Raw genomic sequence first — 17,638 nt, 5'->3', positions numbered from 1 at the left:
CATGTCATCTCCTCGGCCTTGTGGGAGTCTGAAGATCTGGCTGCAGCCTCACCTCTGAGGTCCTGCTGGTTGCCACCTCTTAGACATGATCTGAGGGTCCCATGCACTCTGACCTGTGCCCACATGGGGCCCACGGGAAACAACGCTGGCAAGCAAACTGTGGGTGTGCGGACAGTTCTCAGGACTGTAGCATCTGTCCTTTGCTCTGCCCCCAAAGCAAGGCCAGCCCATCTTCCATCTGAGAATGGGCAGATTCTCAGTGTTCCTTGGTGGGGCCCTGATCACAGTCCACCAGGTCCCTAACCAGAGGGGACACGCACCAGTTGTCCTCAATGTATTGACTTGAAACGTTGTACTGGGACTGTGATGGGGGGTGGCCATGTAGCCACTCCCACCACCCCCAAGCCACTCTCTCCAAGGAAATCCTCCTAAAGATCCCTTTACACCCTCCGTGTGGTGGGGTGGTTCTAGAGTTGGGTGCATGTGTCTTCAGCTACTGACAATGCAGACCTTAGTTGGCACCTCGCTCTGGCCTATCCTGTTTGCTGTTCTTGGCGCTCCAGTGAAACTCCCCATGGGCCATCCAGTCAGGGTGCAGAGTGACCACCCCCTTGCAGGATCCTGCCTTGCTGGAGAGCACAGGGCCCTCCTGGCTCTTGTAAAACATTCCCCAGGGTACAGAGAGGCCATTGGTGATGTGAGGCCCAACCTCCACTGTGCCCTCCCTTCCTCCTTGGTGTTTCCAAGCAGCTCCCTTGCTGGGGTCAAGCGGTGGCAAAGACAGCACAGCCTCCAATTTCTGACTCACGCCAGGCCCGGCTATTGCAGCTCTGTGCTGGTGTGTGACAGCAAGGTGACTCACCCAGTGCCGTGGCAGTGACAGTGTCCGGGGAAGCCTCCACATGCTCTCTGTCTCAAGGACTCTGGCATTTAGCGGGATTTGCTGTCGCTCTGAGCCTTTCTACCATTGCCATCACCTTGTCAGAAACTCAGGCCGAATCTGCACTCAGAGCTGTGCCCAGGCAGTTGAGCCAACACTTGCTCAGTGATGTTGTCGCATGACAGGGCACTGTCACCACTGGGCCTCGTGGGCAGCGCAGTGTCGGCTGGATGGACCCAGAGGGTGTCTGTGTCATGCTAGTGCTAGTGATGGGAGCCCCCTGAGCCCATTGCCTGCCCTCCCATCCCCTTAGCAGCTGCCTGGGACAGCCAATGGCCTGGGTGTTTCTGAGGCTACCACATGGCTGCCAGGAACCTCGAGAACCTTTCTCTCCCTTGCCTACAGTCTTCACACAGGCCTGTGCTGGCCAGTGGTGGGGATCCAGCATTCCTGTCTTAGGTGCAGAGAGTGACTGACTCATTGCAGGCCTGGGAGATAAGACTGATGGCCTGGCCAGCAACATGTATGCATTTCTCAGAGGCAATGACCTCTATCACTGCCCTCAGGAAATGCTGGTGATTCTGGTGGCCTGAGGTCAATGCATGTCAACGTGGCCAACTTGCTTTATAAACTCTTCTTCTGGACAATTGCATGCATTGTCCTGTAACAGTGTCCTGTTGTTTATGATGCAGAAATTGGTGTTTTTAAACCACATTGATTTTGGTACTATTGATGTGGTCAGGAACTTTCTCAGTCTTTCTTGTTTGGGGTGAGCTGTGGCTTCCCAAACAGGAACCTAAGATACCCCCAAAAACTGCTCAGTAGCACTGGCAGCCTCCCTCTTACACCCATTCAGGGCATTCTGTGAAAGGCATTTGCCCAGAAGTTGGGAGGAAGGAAACGTAACATTTTGGGGCACCTACCATATGCCAGGCACCAGGCTAATCGTGTTCACACAAATTCTCTTACTAACCCTCACCATCCTTCTACAAGACAAACTGGTATCTTCATCTTGGGGTTCGAGATGAGGAAATGGAGGCTCAGAGAGGTTGAATGAATGCTGGTGCCTGGATATGAACTCCGTCTGCCTGACTCCACAACCCAGGCAAAGTCTTTCCTTGAACTTCCCGGCAGCCACTGCTTAGACACAGCCTCCACGACCATGGCTCAGCAGCAAACTGCTTCTCTGACCTCACTCAGCCTGTGTGTCCTTGTGGAGTGGGGCATTCAGGGCCCCAGTGGAGAAAGTCTTTCCTACTAGGTCATAGCCACACCTGCATGTGGGTGCTGTGCATTTTATTTAGTGAACTTTTACCACCAGCATCCTCAGCAATGACATTTGCAGAGAAGCCAGAGCTGAGGCACCTTAGTATTCTTGGGACGTGACTTTCCTGAATGTTTTAGGGAAAATACCAGAAGACACAGAGAGCTTGGTTTCTAGCAAACAATAACTGTTTTGCTTTTACCCCCCTTCATTTGCTGACACATACACCAGCTGAGGAAGCAGGCATTGGAGACACCCCCAGCCTGGAAGACGAAGCTGCTGGTCACGTGACCCAAGGTCAGTGAACTGGAATTGCCTGCCGTGACTTTGGGGTTGGGAGGAGGGACATGGGGTGGGCTCTGCCCTGAAAAGATCATTTGGACCCGAGCTCTAATTCACAAATCCAGGAGATTTTAGGGAGTTGGTTCTTATCAAAGGTTGGCTACTCAGATATAGAAAGAGCCCTGGTGGGGTTTTTTAAATACCATTTCTGGGCAATTCCAAAGGCGTTTAGAGTTCTGAAAGACGCTAGTCCGGCCTGGGAGCTGAGAATGAATGTCTAACAGGAACTCTAGGCTGGGCACGGTGACTCACACCACTAATCCCAGCACTTTGGGAGACCCAGGTGGGCGGATCACCTGAGGTCAGGCGTTTGAGACCAGCTGGCCAACATGGTGAAATCCTGTCTCACTACAAATAAAAAAATTAGCCAGGCGTCCATGCAGGCTAACACGGTGAAACCCCGTCTCTACTAAAAATACAAAAAATTAGCCAGGTGTGGTGGCAGGCACCTGTCGTCCCAGCTACTCGGGAAGCTGAGGCAGGAGAATGGCCTGAACCCGGGAGGCGGAGCTTGCAGTGAGCCGAGATCACGCCACTGCACTCCAGCCTGGGCGACAGAGCGAGACTCCATCTCAAAAAAAAAAAAAAAATTAGCTGGGCGTGGTGATGGGTGCCTGTAATCCCAGCTACTCAGGAGGCTGAGGCAGGACAATCGCTCGAACCCAAGAGGCGGACATTACAGGGAGCTGAGATCGCGCCATTGCACTCCAGCCTGGGCAACAAGAGCGAAACTCTGTCTCAAAAAGAAAAAAGAAACTCAAATACAGCGATTCTCACTGCAGGCTGCCCTCTGGCCGATCCAGGAGCAAGGCCTTAACCATGTCACCCCCAAGCGATTGCTTTTAAACTTTCTTCTCTGTAGCCTTCAACTCTTATGATTTTCTTCTCAGGTATCAAACTGCTGTGTTCAAGAAAGACAGCTTTGTGTAATCATTTATCATAAATATCTTAAGAACTTTAAAAATCCTAGAGATTCCTCACTTTAGGAAATGGGAGACCTGTGATACTGATATAATGTGGGCTGGGCTTGTTTTCTGTCATTTGCTAGATAAATGAACTTGAGAGCCTACTGTAAAATGTGGAAGCTTCTAGATTGCAAAAGGGCTGGGAAGATGCTGTTCTTTTCTCCCGAGTGATGGGCTCTGTACAGTGTTCAGAGCTGCCTCTGAGGCTGTCTGATCCTAGGAGACTCTGCCTCGTTGAGGGAATTTTGAGGCCTAACTACACATTCCTGCCCCCAGAGAGGTCACAGCCTATAGCAGGCTGACGTTTCTCATCTCACATGGCACAGAAAGGCGCATTTTCATTCTTAGGCTAACAAAGAGCTTCAAAAACTAGAAGCTTGGCTCCTGTTTCTTTTAGGTCATGTTTTTCAACTTAGGTAAAACTAGAGGTTTTGATAACATATGACCTCTAGAAATCATTGCTTTTCATAAATAGAAGTGGATCTGAGTTTTTTCTACCGATTTTTGGTGCAGGCTATGTCTGCATGCCCACAGAACATATTCCACGCAACAGAAAAAGCCCAGGCCACCATCTTTGCTGGGAACTTGACTTTTGCACTCACTGAATTTTAAGCCTTCTGACAGCAGCCTGGAATCATGGAGGGATAAAGTACTTATTAGTAAGATGGAAAAAGGTGTTTCAGGATGGAGCTGCAGTCTTTTGAGAGTAAACCATGGGAAGGCCTGTATACGATGGGTGGACTTTTCTTCTGTAAGTGTCTAGAGACCAGGCCTCCTGAAGAGGGCATGGGGGCTTAACTTACCTGGACTACTGTGTTTACAATACTCATTTATCTCAAACTCCTCCTAACCCCTGAGAATTGCTACATTTAATATTTGCTGAGTACTTCCTAGCATTCTCCCAACCAGGATGGGTGCGGTGGCTCATGTCTGTAATCCCAGCACTTTGGGAGGCCAAGGCAGGCAGATTTCTTGAGGCCAGAAGTGTGAGACTAGCCTGGCTGACGTGGTAAAATCCCATCTCTACTAAAAATACAAAAGTTAGCCGGGCATGGTGGTACACACCTGTAATCCCAGCTACATGGGAGGAGTAGGAGGCAGGAGAGTTGCTACTGAGGCAGGAGAATTGCTTGAACCTGGGAGGTGGAGGTTGCTGTGAGCCGAGATCATACCACTGCGCTCCAGCCTGGGCGACAGAGTGAGCGAGAGTCTGTCTCAAAAAAAAAAGAACATTCTCCTAACCTGGCTTCTTCCTCCAGGGATGTAATTAATCTTGTCAGTTTCCTCATTGATACACACACACCCCCACCCCCACACACACTGTACAATCCTGTATCCATTACTTTTCAAGGTACGTTTACTGTTTATGTTTGGGGTCCTTGTCTCTTTTTTAATAGTGTTTCTTAAAGTCTTGTATTATATCAGAGTACTGTAACATCACAGTCAAGAGCACTCTAGTAAGCTCTGGGAGGAAAGCGCCTTCCGGAAGGCAGTGGAGACCTGTCCTGTTGGGGTGGCATAGGGGCAGCCCATGCCTCTGGTCAGTTCTGGCGCTCAGGCTCAGGGTTGCCTGTGGGCTGCTCTTCCCAGAGACTGAGCAAGGGCTCCCATAAGGCACCTGCAGACCCTGTAAGAAGCAGAAGTCAGTGTTTCCTGACACCAGTTGGTCCGTTCAGGATCCACTGATTTAACCACCTGCTGTGTGGCATGCACTGTGGTCGATGCCAGAAATAGGAATTGGAGGGGCCCGTGAGTGTGGCCAGTATCAGACTGGAGGTGCTGCTGGGGGTGCTGCTGCGCTGTGACCAGGCCTCTTGGGGATGAGCCTGTGGCAACCACCCTGCCTCCGATGGGGTCGGGCCCACATGTTACCTGTGTGTGTCCATGACCACACCTTCCTCCCCCACCTCATCCATATTTCTTTCTTTTCCAAGCCCCTGAATCCTTCAGGGCTGCAGGTTTTGTTTAAAGCAGAGCTGGTGAGTTGCATGGGTGGTTGTGTTGCGACTAGATGGGGTGTTCAAAGAGTTGGGAGTTAAAAAACATAAAGGGTGCTTATTAGGAGAACCAAGGAGTGTAATTGTCCTGTTCTTAATATGCAGCCAGATTAATGAATGTCACATGAATGAACCAGAAAAACATGAAGTGTGCCCTTGATCAGCTGGGTTGGTGTGCAGCAAGCTATGTGACCAAGGGACAGCAGTGCTCCTGAGGGCCGTCACTGTCTGCTGTGCAGAGCCCTTCCTCCCACGGGGGCCTGCCTCACCTGTGCAAGGGGCTTGTCTGTGGTCAGTGACCTGGATAGATCTGAATGGGGCTTATTTTTCGAGGAGTCTTATGGCAGGTCTATCAGTAAAGACTCTATTCTTGATGATCACACATTTTGGATTTTCCAAATCTATCAGAGGATGGGCTTGAGGCAGTTTGTAGACACTGGTTTCACTGGTTTCATTTACCAAAAAGGGGAGCAGAAGTCAAGTATGGTGGCTCATGCCTGTAATCCCAGAGGCAGGAGAACTGCTTGAGCCCAGGAATTCGAGACCAGCCTAAGCAACATAAGGAGACCTGTCTCTACAAAAATAAAAAAAAAACATCTTAGTCAGACGTGGTGGCGTGCCTCTGTGGTCCCAGCTACTCGGGAGAGTGAGATGGGAGGATTGATTGAGCCCTGGAGTTAAAGTTGCAATGAGCTGTGATTGCACCACTGCACTCTAGCCTGGGTGACAGAGCGAGACCCTGTCTCAAAAAAAAAAAAAAAAAAAAGAAAAGAAAAAAGAAAGAAAAAAACTCACGCCTGTAATCCCAGCACTTTGGGGGGCTGGGGTGGGCGGATCACAAGGTTAGGAGATTGAGACCATCCTGGCCAACATGGTGAAACTCCATCTCTACTAAAAACACAAAAATTAGCCGGGTGTGGTGGCGTGTGCCTATAATTCCAGCTACTCAGGAGGCTGAGGCAGGAGAATCACTTGAACCAGGGAGCCGGAGGTTGCAGTGAGCCGAGATTGCGCCACTGCACTCCAGCCTTGGCAACAGAGTGAAATTCTGTCTCAAAAAAAAGGGAGGCGGGGGAACAGTGAGAGGTAGGGAGAGGAAAGGGGATTCTCGCTACACCCAAGCCAGGTACCATCTAGAGGCTAGACTCTTTGGGAAGCTCAAATTCCCTAGAAAGCAGGAGAAGCTTCTGTAGCCCTCCCGCTTTCCCAGTAGATTAAGCCCATGAGCCCAAGGCGGCTCTAGATGTGTGACATGCTCTGTGCCCAACCAGAGCCCATCACAGGCAGAGGAATAACACCCACACCAGAAGGGCCCTCAGAGGTCACCACGTCCAGGAACCCTCTTTACAGATGAGGAAACTGAGGCCCAGAGAGGGGAGGACCCAGGGAGCTGGTGGCAGCTAGACCAGGAGAGTTGTCATTCCAAGCAAGCAAAGGCAACGAGATGAGCCCAGAGCTGTGCTCCCATCTCTTTGTTAGGGGGCCTAGGATGCCCTCTCAATGTCATTTTGTCCAGGATGATGCTCCCTCTCTTAAGCGATTAATGCGCCCTTGTTAACCTTTTGCTATCGCTGCCTCTTCAAACCAGAGGAGTTGAGAGTTCCGGGCCAGCAGAGGAAGGCACCTGAAAGGCCCCTGGCCAATGAGATTAGCGCTCACGTCCAGCCTGGACCCTGCGGAGAGACCTCTGGGGTCTCTGGGCTGTGCCTGGGGGAGAAAGAGCCAGAAGCTCCCATCCCACTGACTGCGAGCCTTCCTGAGCACCGTCCCATTTGCCCAGCACCTCCTCCAACAGGAGGCCCTCGAGAGCCCTCCCAGGAGTGGGGACCAAAAGGTGGGGACTGGGCCGAGAAGGGTCCGACCTTTCCGAAGTCCGCCACCCCTGCGTATCTCCACACAGAGCCTGAAAGTGGTAAGGTGGTCCAGGAAGTCTTCCTCGGAGAGCCAGGCCCCCCAGGTCTGAGCCACCAGCTCGTGTCCAGCATGCCTGGGGCTCCCCTCCTGCCTGAGGGCCCCAGAGAGGCCACAGGCCAGCCTTCAGGGACAGGACCTGAGGATACAGAGGGTGGCCACCACGCCTCTGAGCTGCTCAAGCACCAGCTTCTGGGAGACCTGCACCAGGAGGGGCCGCCGCCGAAGGGAGCCGGGGGCAAAGAGAGGCTGGGGAGCAAGGAGGAGGTGGATGAAGACCGCGACGTCGATGAGTCCTCCCCGCAAGACTCCCCTCCATCCAGGGTCTCCCCAGTCCAAGATGGGCAGCCTCCCCAGACAGCCGCCAGAGAAGCCACCAGCGTCCCAGGCTTCCCAGTGGAGGGTGCCATCGCCCTCCCTGTGGATTTCCTCTCCAAAGTTTCCACAGAGATCCCAGCCTCTGAGCCCGAGGGGCCCAGTGCAGGGTGGGCTGAAGGGCAGGACGTGCCCCCTGAGTTCACATTCCACGTGGAAATCACACCCAACGTGCAGAAGGAGCAGGCACACTCGGAGGAGGATTCGGGAAAGGCTGCATTTCCAGGGGCTCCTGGAGAGGAGCCAGAGGCCCGGGGCCCCTCTTTGGGAGAGGACACAAAGGCTGACCTTCCAGAGCCCTCTGAAAAGCAGCCTGCTGCTGCTCCGCGGGGAAAAGCCGTCAGCCGGGTCCCTCAACTCAAAGGTCTGTGTCTTGAGCTTCCTCGCTCCTTCCCTGGGGACCTCCCAGGCCTCCCAGGCTGCGGTTACTGCCACTGAGCTTCAGGCCCTCCCAACTCCTGCTGCTTCCGACATTCCTAGGACGCCACTAAACCGACACCTGGGTGCAGCTGCTCCACTCCCTCCGTCTCCTCCCGTGCTCAGGCTGTGGCCACACGCGCCCCTCACGCTTGCCTGCCACTCTGCATGTCACCAGCACCCCCGCCGCGTGCTCCCCACCTTGTTTGACTCTCTGGCCACTTGATGTGTCCACAATGGCCCATCAGCCCACAGGAGGTTGGTGGGTGCCCTCCACCGGCAGGGTGGCAGCTTCCCTCATGGTGTCTAGAACTCTCCAACCCTCCCATGTAGGCACCAGCAGCCCCACTTTGCAGATGAGGAAACGGAGGCCCAGAGAAGTACAGTAACTTGCCGAAGGTCACTGAGTAGTAAGTGACAGAGCCAGGTTTGGGATCCAGGTAGGTTGGCTCTGAAAGACATACCTGTCCTGCGTCCCACAGCGCCTCCCAGGAGGTACTGGAGTGTGGACTCCTAACACGGAGATGGGCAGGGTACACACAGCAGGCGACACACACAGCATTCAGAGGTGGCCCAGAGCCCACACTGTGCCTTTGGCCCAGCACCCTGCCCCCACCCGCTCTGCCTTGCGGCAGGAAGATGAGGAGCAGACACAAGATCTCCCTGGTCCACATGCCGCCACCTCCCTCAGCAGAGGACAAGGAGATCCACATGCTGGCATTGCAGGAGGCTGAGCAGGGCCCATCTTGAGCCCTCAGGAGCATGACCACAGCAGCCCCACAGGATGGGATTGGTGTGGGGAGAGTCCCAAGTATCAGGGAGAGGAGAGTTGGTGTCCCATGGGAGACCTCATAGCCACAAGGCAAGCTTGTCCATAAATTTGGGGCCCTTGGAATTTCACAGTTATTTGCCAAGCCCAGAAATGGATGTTACTGAAGCTCACAGTTGCAAGCATCTGTTAAATTTGTATTCGATTTTACTTTTAGAGAAAACTTTGAAATGCTATAGATAAAGAAGCCTGTGTTGAAAAGTTAAGACAGAGGCCGGGCACGGTGGCTCACGCCTGTAATCTCAGCACTTTGGGAGGCCGAGGCAGGTGGATCACTTGAGGTTAGAAGTTCGAGACCAGTCTGGCCAACATGGTGAGACCCTGTCTCTACTAAAACTACAAAAAAATTAGCTGGGCATGGTGACGGGCACCTGTAGTCCCAACTACTGGGGAGGCTAAAGCAGAAGTGCTTGAACCCAGGAGGCAGAAGTTACAGTGAGCCAGGATCACACCACTGTACCCCAAGCCGGGGCGACAGAGCAAGACTCTGTCTCAAAAAATGAAATGAAGTAAAATAAAATAAAGTTAAGAGAGAAAAAGTATATCCTATATCCTCTAACAGTAGGGGACAAATAACTGACCTGACAGGTTACTACAATATTTCCTGAAATGATGTTTTCTTGACTACTGGCCTACTAGAGGTGTGTCTGGGTTAAAAAAGAGTTCCATGGCCCAGTGACTGCGGGGAAAAAAAAAAAAAAACAGACTAAACTAAGTTAAACAGGCTTTTCTGCTGCTGGACTTGTCAGAACCTTTAACGTACTAACAGTCATTGTGACCCTCTGAGAAGGTCACAAGTGGGTTTCCCAAACTTACTCGATTCTACCTACTAACATTTCCTGGAGGAGGACTTGTTCAGTGCTTCTGCAGTTTGGGAAATGTTGATTTAGCAGGTGATTTTGTTGTGCCATGGATGGTGCTGGTTGATGTGGGCAAAGGAAAGAACACGTGAGTCAGATCCGCCTGGGGCTCTTATTAAAGTGCGGGTTACCGGGAGCCACTTTCGGCTTACAACCCCAGTTGTGGGGTAAGCCTGGGAGTCTTTTGGCAGGTGATTCTGCCATATAGTATAGTTGGAAAACCTCTGGGCATACTCATTGCTGGTCCCTCTAGAAATCCAGGTGACAATAGCCAACGAGAAGCTGCAAGAGACCCGATTGTCTGTGGGGTAGAGGGAATATGATATTAAAACCAAAGAAGAAAATCTATCATCAGTTTTCAGCAGTGACTGTCAAGAGAAGGAGAAGGGTGAGTTAGCACTGATGCTGGCAGACAGGTCAGTGGGTTGGTTTCACCAGGGAGTGTGATGAAGGCTGATGTTGTCTGTGGGAATGTATGATGGTAACTGGTTTGTAGCTAACTGGGGAAGCGGTGAGGATTCGTGCCCTTCAAAGACCAGTAAGTGGCAAGAAACCCACCAGGCCTGGCTCAGGGCTGGGCCGGGCTTGGGTCATCTGAGAGCAGCTGGGGCTGGTGGCGAAAGCCCCCATTAGTGAGGGGTAAGCTTTGGGGGTACAACCAGCAACTAGGGGACAAAGACAACCCTGCCAGGCTCTCCTATTCTGGAGGCAGGTGACCAGGAATGGAGATGGGGTGGTCAGCATAAGATGGCCAGGAAGGTGGGAATCAGGGCTGCTGACAATCTAGCCGCATGGGCAAGGGAGCTGGGTGACTCCAGGCAGTTTCCAAGGCCCAGAGGGTGAGCAGGCACCTCGCAGGGAACCAGGGCCAAGCCTGGCTGCAGTGTGGAGACAACTCACCCACCCCCGTCCTTGGATCTTGCAAGAGGCTGAGTCCTCACTGAGCTACCAATATCCATGGCCCTGAGGCTTTTAAAACACCTATCCATGGAGTGGGGCTGGTCCCAGTGGGGTGAGGCTGACCCTGGCAGAAACAGGGCAGGAGCCTGTGGGTTAGGGAGACTGCACCTTCCTTAGATAGCCTCCGTGTCATCATGTCCCTGTGACAGTTTCTGCTGCGTCCCTTCTGCATGGTCCCACCCTCAGCCAGCCTGCTGCCCCCTCTTGCCAGGTTGCTCTAATCAGTGACCCCAGTGTGCTATGCTGATACTAACAATGTGAGACCTAGCACATTCAAGGCAGAAGAGAACCAACTGGTTTCCACCAGACCCAACTAAACAAAACACGGACCTATCCCAGAGAAATCCAACTTCACCACAGCTGGCTCTTTCTGTGAACAGTGGAAATGGAGTGTGACAAGCATTCTTATTTTATATTTTATCAGCTCGCATGGTCAGTAAAAGCAAAGACGGGACTGGAAGCGATGACAAAAAAGCCAAGGTAAGCTGATGATGCCACGGAACTCTGCAGCTGGTCCAGTTTACAGAGAAGCTGTGCTTTATGCCTGATTCGTTCTCATATATAATGTGGGGAGCATTTGTCACTAAAGTACAGCTGTCATTTAAAGTGCTTTGTATTTTGGGGCAGGCTTTTTAAAAGTCCAGCATTTATTGGTTTTGAAACTTACCCCAGGGAAGAGAAGTTGGCAGGTTCATGAAGTCATGCTCCTAATTCCAGCTTTCTTAGTGTAGTTTCAGTGAGACCCTGACAGTAAATGAAGGTGTGTTTGAAAACCAACCCCAGGACAGTAAATGAAGTTGTGTTTGAAAACCAACCCCAGGACAGTAAATGAAGTTGTGTTTGAAAACCAACCCCAGGACAGTAAATGAAGTTGTGTTTGAAAACCAACCCCAGGACAGTAAATGAAGTTGTGTTTGAAAACCAACCCCAGGACAGTAAATGAAGTTGTGTTTGAAAACCAACCCCAGGACAGTAAATGAAGCCATCTGCTCACTGCATAAACTGCACCCTGATCTTTGCCCATCCTTCTCAGTATTTCACTTCACCCATCGTTTACTCCCTCAATGACTTGGTGTCTGGGAAAATGCTCCCGTAATTGCACAGTGGCGTTTTTCCTGGAAAATCCCACCGTGGCTCTAGATAAGACCTATTTTTCTTAAAGATATCTAAAATTTTCAGCATAAATTCTGTCTGAAACAGCTGAATTTTAATCAGTCCTGGAGCCCAGAGGGCATCTCCAGTTGCCACATAGCTCTGAGTGTTCGGTGGTGTGTTGGTGTGTTGGGGGCTGCTCCCGGAAGTGCCTGCAGAGTCAGGGCTCCCCAGCCTCACCTAGTGAGGCAGCGGAAGGGCCTGCGGGAATTTGGAGAGCTGCCCTTTGGGTCCCTGAAATGATAGTGACAGCTGCTTGTCAATCATGGTGCACATTTAGTGCCGGGGGCAGGGGTCAGGGAATACCAGCCTCATGCATGCATGCATGCATTCATTCATTCATTCATTCATTCATTCATGCAGCACACATGGGTACGACATCCCTGCCCTGGAGTTGCCTAGATTCTAGGGAGGGGATAGATCTATTACTGTGGACCTCGGCCAGGTGGGGAGTGCTGCTGGTGGAGAGGGGCTGTGTGCAGCAAGGAAGGAAGGGTCATCAATACCCTCACCCCAGCTTTGCTTTCTTGTCATCAGCCCCAGGGCCCCAGCCTGTGTCCCTCCTCTCCCATTACTGCTTCATCTCCTGGGTTCTCCTTACCAAGCCTGGCCACACAGAGGGTCTCGGCCGCTTCCATGGGGAATTGGAAAGCAATAAGATAACATCCCCAAGAAGCCCAATGAAGTCTGGGTTAGGACCCTTCTCTGAGCTGACTTGCTCTCGGAAACACTTCGAGGCTTAGCCTCCCCACTTTGTTTTCTGAGAGCGCTACCTCTTCCCCTCTAAACATCCCCTTCTCCTCTGGGGCCATGCCCACCCATCAAAATCCCCCATGGGTAGGATGAACTGTGGGTGTCAGTCACCATCTATCCCGCATCCCGGTTCCAGGTCCCCCCAGCCCCCGCCGCCTCCACAGGGACAGGTGTGCAGACACCTGTCTCTGGCTGCTTCCTCATGTGGAATGGGTTCAAAAGTTAGCTGTGTTGTTTACACTGGCAAACTGAAAAAAAAGAAAAAGAGAAAACATTGGAGGCTTGGCACAGTGGCTCATGCCTGTAATCCCAGCACTTTGGGAGGCTAAGGTGGGAGGACCTCCCGAGCGCAAGAGTTCTAGACCAGCCTGGGCAACATAGCAAGACCCCATCTCTAAAATGAAAATTTAATTGGCCAGGCAGAGGTGGGAGGATCACTTGAGCCCAAAAGGTAGAGGCTACAGTGAGCCGTGATGGCACCACTGCACTCCAGCCAGGGCAACAGAGGGAGACCCTGTCTCTAAAACAAACAATGAAAAAAAAGAGTTAACATTGGCCAGATTAGGATTCACCAAATAGTGTTAATATTAGTTTGATTTGAGACTTTAATCAGAAAACACATGTGTGGTGGGGGTGGGCGTAACCTAAGATAGAATCTTTCCAACATGGGGCGGGCACACTCCTGATTGAGTCTGTCAGTGTGGTGGAAGAGGCCATGGGTATGGGCAGGCAAAAAAGCACCTTGCCTGGAATTGAGTAGAAAGTAAGGCCCTTCAGACCCATGACACACTTGGGGACATTTTCTTGAGTAACATCCTAAGATTCATGTACCTTGATGATCTCCATCAACTTACTCATGTGAAGCACCTTTCAACCAGTGGTCTCCAAATTCAGGGGCACAGTCACATCTAACAGGCTGGAGAAAGAACATACTAGAACTTCCATTCCTTTGTCATGTCCTCTTCTAAAAGCTTTGTCAGATGTGAGTTGAGTAAGTTGGTCATATAAGAAGTATGACTGGGGAGGATGGTCACTTTCCTGTTCTTACTGATCAGATGGGATGTAAGGGTACCTGATTCAAACAGCCTGGAGATCACTGCTTTCAACCATTACCTGCCTTATTTATTTTTAGTTACTGTCCTTTTTTCAGTTTGTTTTCCTCCTCCATGTGCTGACTTTTATTTTGATTTTATTTATGTTTATGTTTAAGACATCCACACGTTCCTCTGCTAAAACCTTGAAAAATAGGCCTTGCCTTAGCCCCAAACACCCCACTCCTGGTAGCTCAGACCCTCTGATCCAACCCTCCAGTCCTGCCGTGTGCCCAGAGCCACCTTCCTCTCCTAAATACGTCTCTTCTGTCACTCCCCGAACTGGCAGTTCTGGAGCAAAGGAGATGAAACTCAAGGTAAGGAAACCACCTTTGAAAAGAACCAGGCTGCTCTGCTGTGGTTTGCAAATGTGGGGGTTTTTTTGTTTTTTGTTTTTTGTTTTTTTAGCCTCAAAGACCTTTCTTCAAATGAGCTCTGACACAGAAGCACCGTGTAAATAGTTAGAATTCTGGGCAAAGAGGAAAAGAGAGCTGGGGGCCGTACCTCTCAGCACCCCACAGGCTCTCATAGCAGCAGCCCCTCAGACACCTGGTGGGACCTTGGTTTCGAAATTGCTACTCTAAGGCTGGGCGCGGTGGCTCACACTGTAATCCCAGCTCTTTGGGAGGCCGAGGAGGGTGGATCACCTGAGGTCAGGAGTTCGAGACCAGCCTGGCCAACATAGTGAAACCCTGTCTCTACTATAAATACAAAAATTAGCCGGGCGTGGTGGTATGCACCTGTAATTGCAGCTACTCGGGAGGCTGAGGCACAAGAATTGCTCCAACTCCAGAAGAGAGGTTGCAGTGAGCCAAGATTGTGCCACTGGGCTCCAGCTTGGGTGACAGAGCAAGACCCTGTCGCAAAATTTTTTTTAAAAACAAACCCAAAATAGCTACTCTCATTGGGTTCCTTTGCCCATTCCTGATTTTGGTAACAGAAATGCTTCCAGATTGCCCTGATCTGGGTAGGACAGCATCAGGCCACAGCAACACTGCCCTGTGAGCCCACTCCCCCCTGGACTAGCTTGTGGTCCTTAGTTAATGTCAGTTTCTTTTTTGAGTTTGTGTTATGTCTAAGGGTCATCTGCTGGGTAGCCGAACCCAGGGACTGCCCTAGTCCCTAGACTATGCCATGCCTGACTCTGCCAGCTTTGTCAGTGATGCTGGTGCTCCCCTCCTCAGGTGCTCACCTGCTCTGAGCACACCCAAGGAGTTCCTGACGCCTTAGGGTTGTTTGGGAGAGAATGAAAGAACACAGCGTAGCTCTCTTTAGCATCCTTGGCCAGGTTCAACACTGTCTCCAAGGGCCTCTGATGGAACCAACCACCATCAGCCAAATAAAACCATAATTAGAGTCAGAAAATGGATATCCGCCTACGCATAGTGCACTAATTGTCCTGCCGATTGATTGACATGCAGTGGAGAGTGACTGGATCATTGCTGTAAGCTCTGCTGGCCTTGGCACTGCTCATAATGATAACTAATGCACACAGTTCCTCTGAGAGGAAATGTCCTCAGGGAACTTAGAGTTTGGGTGGGGATGTGGATTTGTGTGCCCAGCAAGCCCTCATGATTGTAGCAGACACTTGTGGCATCTAGAAGGCAAAACGTCACCCCAGTCTTAACCGCGTTTTGAGTCAAGGTGTGGAGTGGGGCTGGTGTTGACTCGGTGGCAGCAACTTTTCCCAATGGTGAAAAAACCCTCGACCGTGTTTCATTTACAGGGGGCTGATGGGAAAACGAAGATCGCCACACCCCGGGGAGCGGCCCCTCCAGGCCAGAAGGGCCAAGCCAACGCCACCAGGATTCCAGCAAAAACCCCGCCCGCCCCAAAGACACCACCCAGCTCTGGTAAGAAGAATGTTCTCTTGAATCTTAGAGGAAGCTGAAGCTCTCAGAGGTACAGCCTTCATTTTAGGAGGCCTTAGGCCACTGAGAATGAACGGCCCCTGGCAGCTGGTCAGCACCTTGCAGTTCACTAAGCACCAGAGTCTTCATTTCCTTCACAGTTCTTCTGATTTCTGAGGCAGATGTTGAATCCCCACGTTTTTGTTTGTTTGTTTGTTTTGTTTTGTTTTTGAGATGGAGTTTTGCTCTTGTTGCCCAGGCTGGAGTGCGGTGGCGCGATCTCAGCTCACTGCAACCTCCACCTCCCGGGTTTAAGCAATTCTCCTACCTCAGCCTCCCTAGTAGCTGGCATTACAGGCACCTGCCACCACGCCCGGCTAATTTTTTGTATTTTTAATAGAGATGGGGTTTCGCCATGTTGGCCAGGCTGGTCTCGAACTCCTGACCTCAGGTGATCCACTTGCCTTGGCCTCCCATAGTGCTGGGATTACAGGCGTGAGCTACCACTGCCAGCCTGAATCCTCACTTTTTATCAGTGAAGAAATTGAGGCTGATTCTGCAGCATGATAAAAAAAAATACAGAAAAAGGAAAAAAAAAGAAAGAAAGAAATCGAGCCTCTGAGAGTTTGCTTGACTGAGTCTAACCAGCTCATTTTAAGCCTGAGGAAAATGTGGTCATATGGCTACTAAATGGCAGCTCTTGGAGCCTCTCTGGCCCCAAGTCCAGGGTTCCATAGAGGCAGCCCCAGCATGGTGTGTTTGCAGTCCCCAAATGCGACCAGAGACAAATGTCTCTGGAGACAGAGCAGCAGCCTGGATAGGTCATGATGGGTAACGTCACTTAGGGCTCAACCCCCAGGCAGCTTAACTTGCTGGGGACATTAGGAGTCTGCTGCAAAACCTGAGGGTCTTAGCTGAGCAGTCGCAGGCTGGGCCCATTGCCCTGGGCTCCTGTGAGTAAAACCCAGTCAGTTTTGAGTACCCAGTAAGGCATCCATCTAGTTATTTTGCAGCCGGGGTGCTATTAAGAACAGTCGCGGCTGGGCATGGTGGCTCATGCCTGTAATCCCAGCACTTTGGAGGCTGAGGAGGGTGGATCACCTGAGGTCAGGAGTTCGAGACCAGCCTGGCCAACATAGCGAAACCCTGTCTCTACTAAAAATACAAAAAAATTAGCTGGGCGTGGTAGCAGGTGCCTATAATCCCAGCTACTCAGGAAGCTGAGGCAGGAGAATCGCTTGAACTCGGGAGGCGGAGGTTGCCACGAGCCGAGATCACGCCATTGCACTCCAGCCTGAGCAACAAAAGTGAGACTCTTTCTCGAAAACAAACAAAACAAACAGGCCGGGCGCAGTGGCTTATGCCTGTAATCCCAGCACTTTGGGAGGCCGAGGCGGGCGGATCACAAGGTCAGGAGATCAAGACCATCCTGGCTAACTCGGTGAAACCCTGTCTACTAAAAATACAAAAAATTAGCCAGGCTTGGTGGTGGGCACCTGTAGTCCCAGCTACTCAGGAGGCTGAGGCAGGAGAATGGCGTGAACCCGGGAGGCAGAGCTTGCAGTGAGCCAAGATCGCACCACTGCACTCCAGCCTGGGTGACAGAGTGAGACTCCGTCTCAAAACACACAAACAAACAAACAAAAAAACTAAGAAAACAGTCATCCTCTTTGGGGATTAGGGACAGCCTGCCTGAGCACTTCTCTCTCCCATTGCCCCAGTGAAGTTTTCCGCCACTGGGTTTAGACCCTGCACCACGTAGGGTTGTCTGACCTGCACTTGCTCCTTGGTGGTGTGCAGGCAGCCTGTGGCTCTTGCTGCAGGCTGTGGCCAAAGCCTGGCCTGGATCTTGGTGACTCTACTTCTCCCTGGCCTGAGGAAGCTGCCCAGAGCCTGCCCGCCACCTGCTGCGTGTCTTTGCAGTGGCATTTCACACACACATGTGGTGCGGTGGCAGCCCCAAGGATGGCCGTTCACTAAGGCCCATTGTTT

The 17,638-nt window shown here is 51.5% G+C and overlaps 1 protein-coding gene across 13 annotated transcripts in view; it reads left to right on the top strand.

Moving 5' to 3' along the window:
- Window positions 1-17,638, top strand: part of MAPT (microtubule associated protein tau) — a 126,135-nt gene that overhangs the window by 78,824 nt on the left and 29,673 nt on the right. For 6 of the 13 annotated variants that reach the window (XM_008012263.3, XM_008012261.3, XM_008012262.3 and 3 more), the window contains 3 exons: window positions 2,376-2,441; window positions 11,225-11,280; window positions 15,523-15,649. In XM_008012263.3, the coding sequence (XP_008010454.1) occupies window positions 2,376-2,441; window positions 11,225-11,280; window positions 15,523-15,649 (249 nt within the window). Of the gene's footprint in view, window positions 1-2,375; window positions 2,442-7,036; window positions 8,099-11,224; window positions 11,281-13,915; window positions 14,114-15,522; window positions 15,650-17,638 lie in introns of all 13 variants that reach the window. The other 7 variants (XM_073005173.1, XM_008012253.3, XM_073005172.1 and 4 more) reach the window with 2 other exon arrangements.

The sequence above is a fragment of the Chlorocebus sabaeus genome, chromosome 16, assembly GCF_047675955.1.
Source record: "Chlorocebus sabaeus isolate Y175 chromosome 16, mChlSab1.0.hap1, whole genome shotgun sequence".
Classification (NCBI taxonomy): domain Eukaryota; kingdom Metazoa; phylum Chordata; class Mammalia; order Primates; family Cercopithecidae; genus Chlorocebus; species Chlorocebus sabaeus.
Note: the sequence above shows the minus strand (reverse complement) of the source record. Positions and strands in the feature narration are given on the sequence as shown.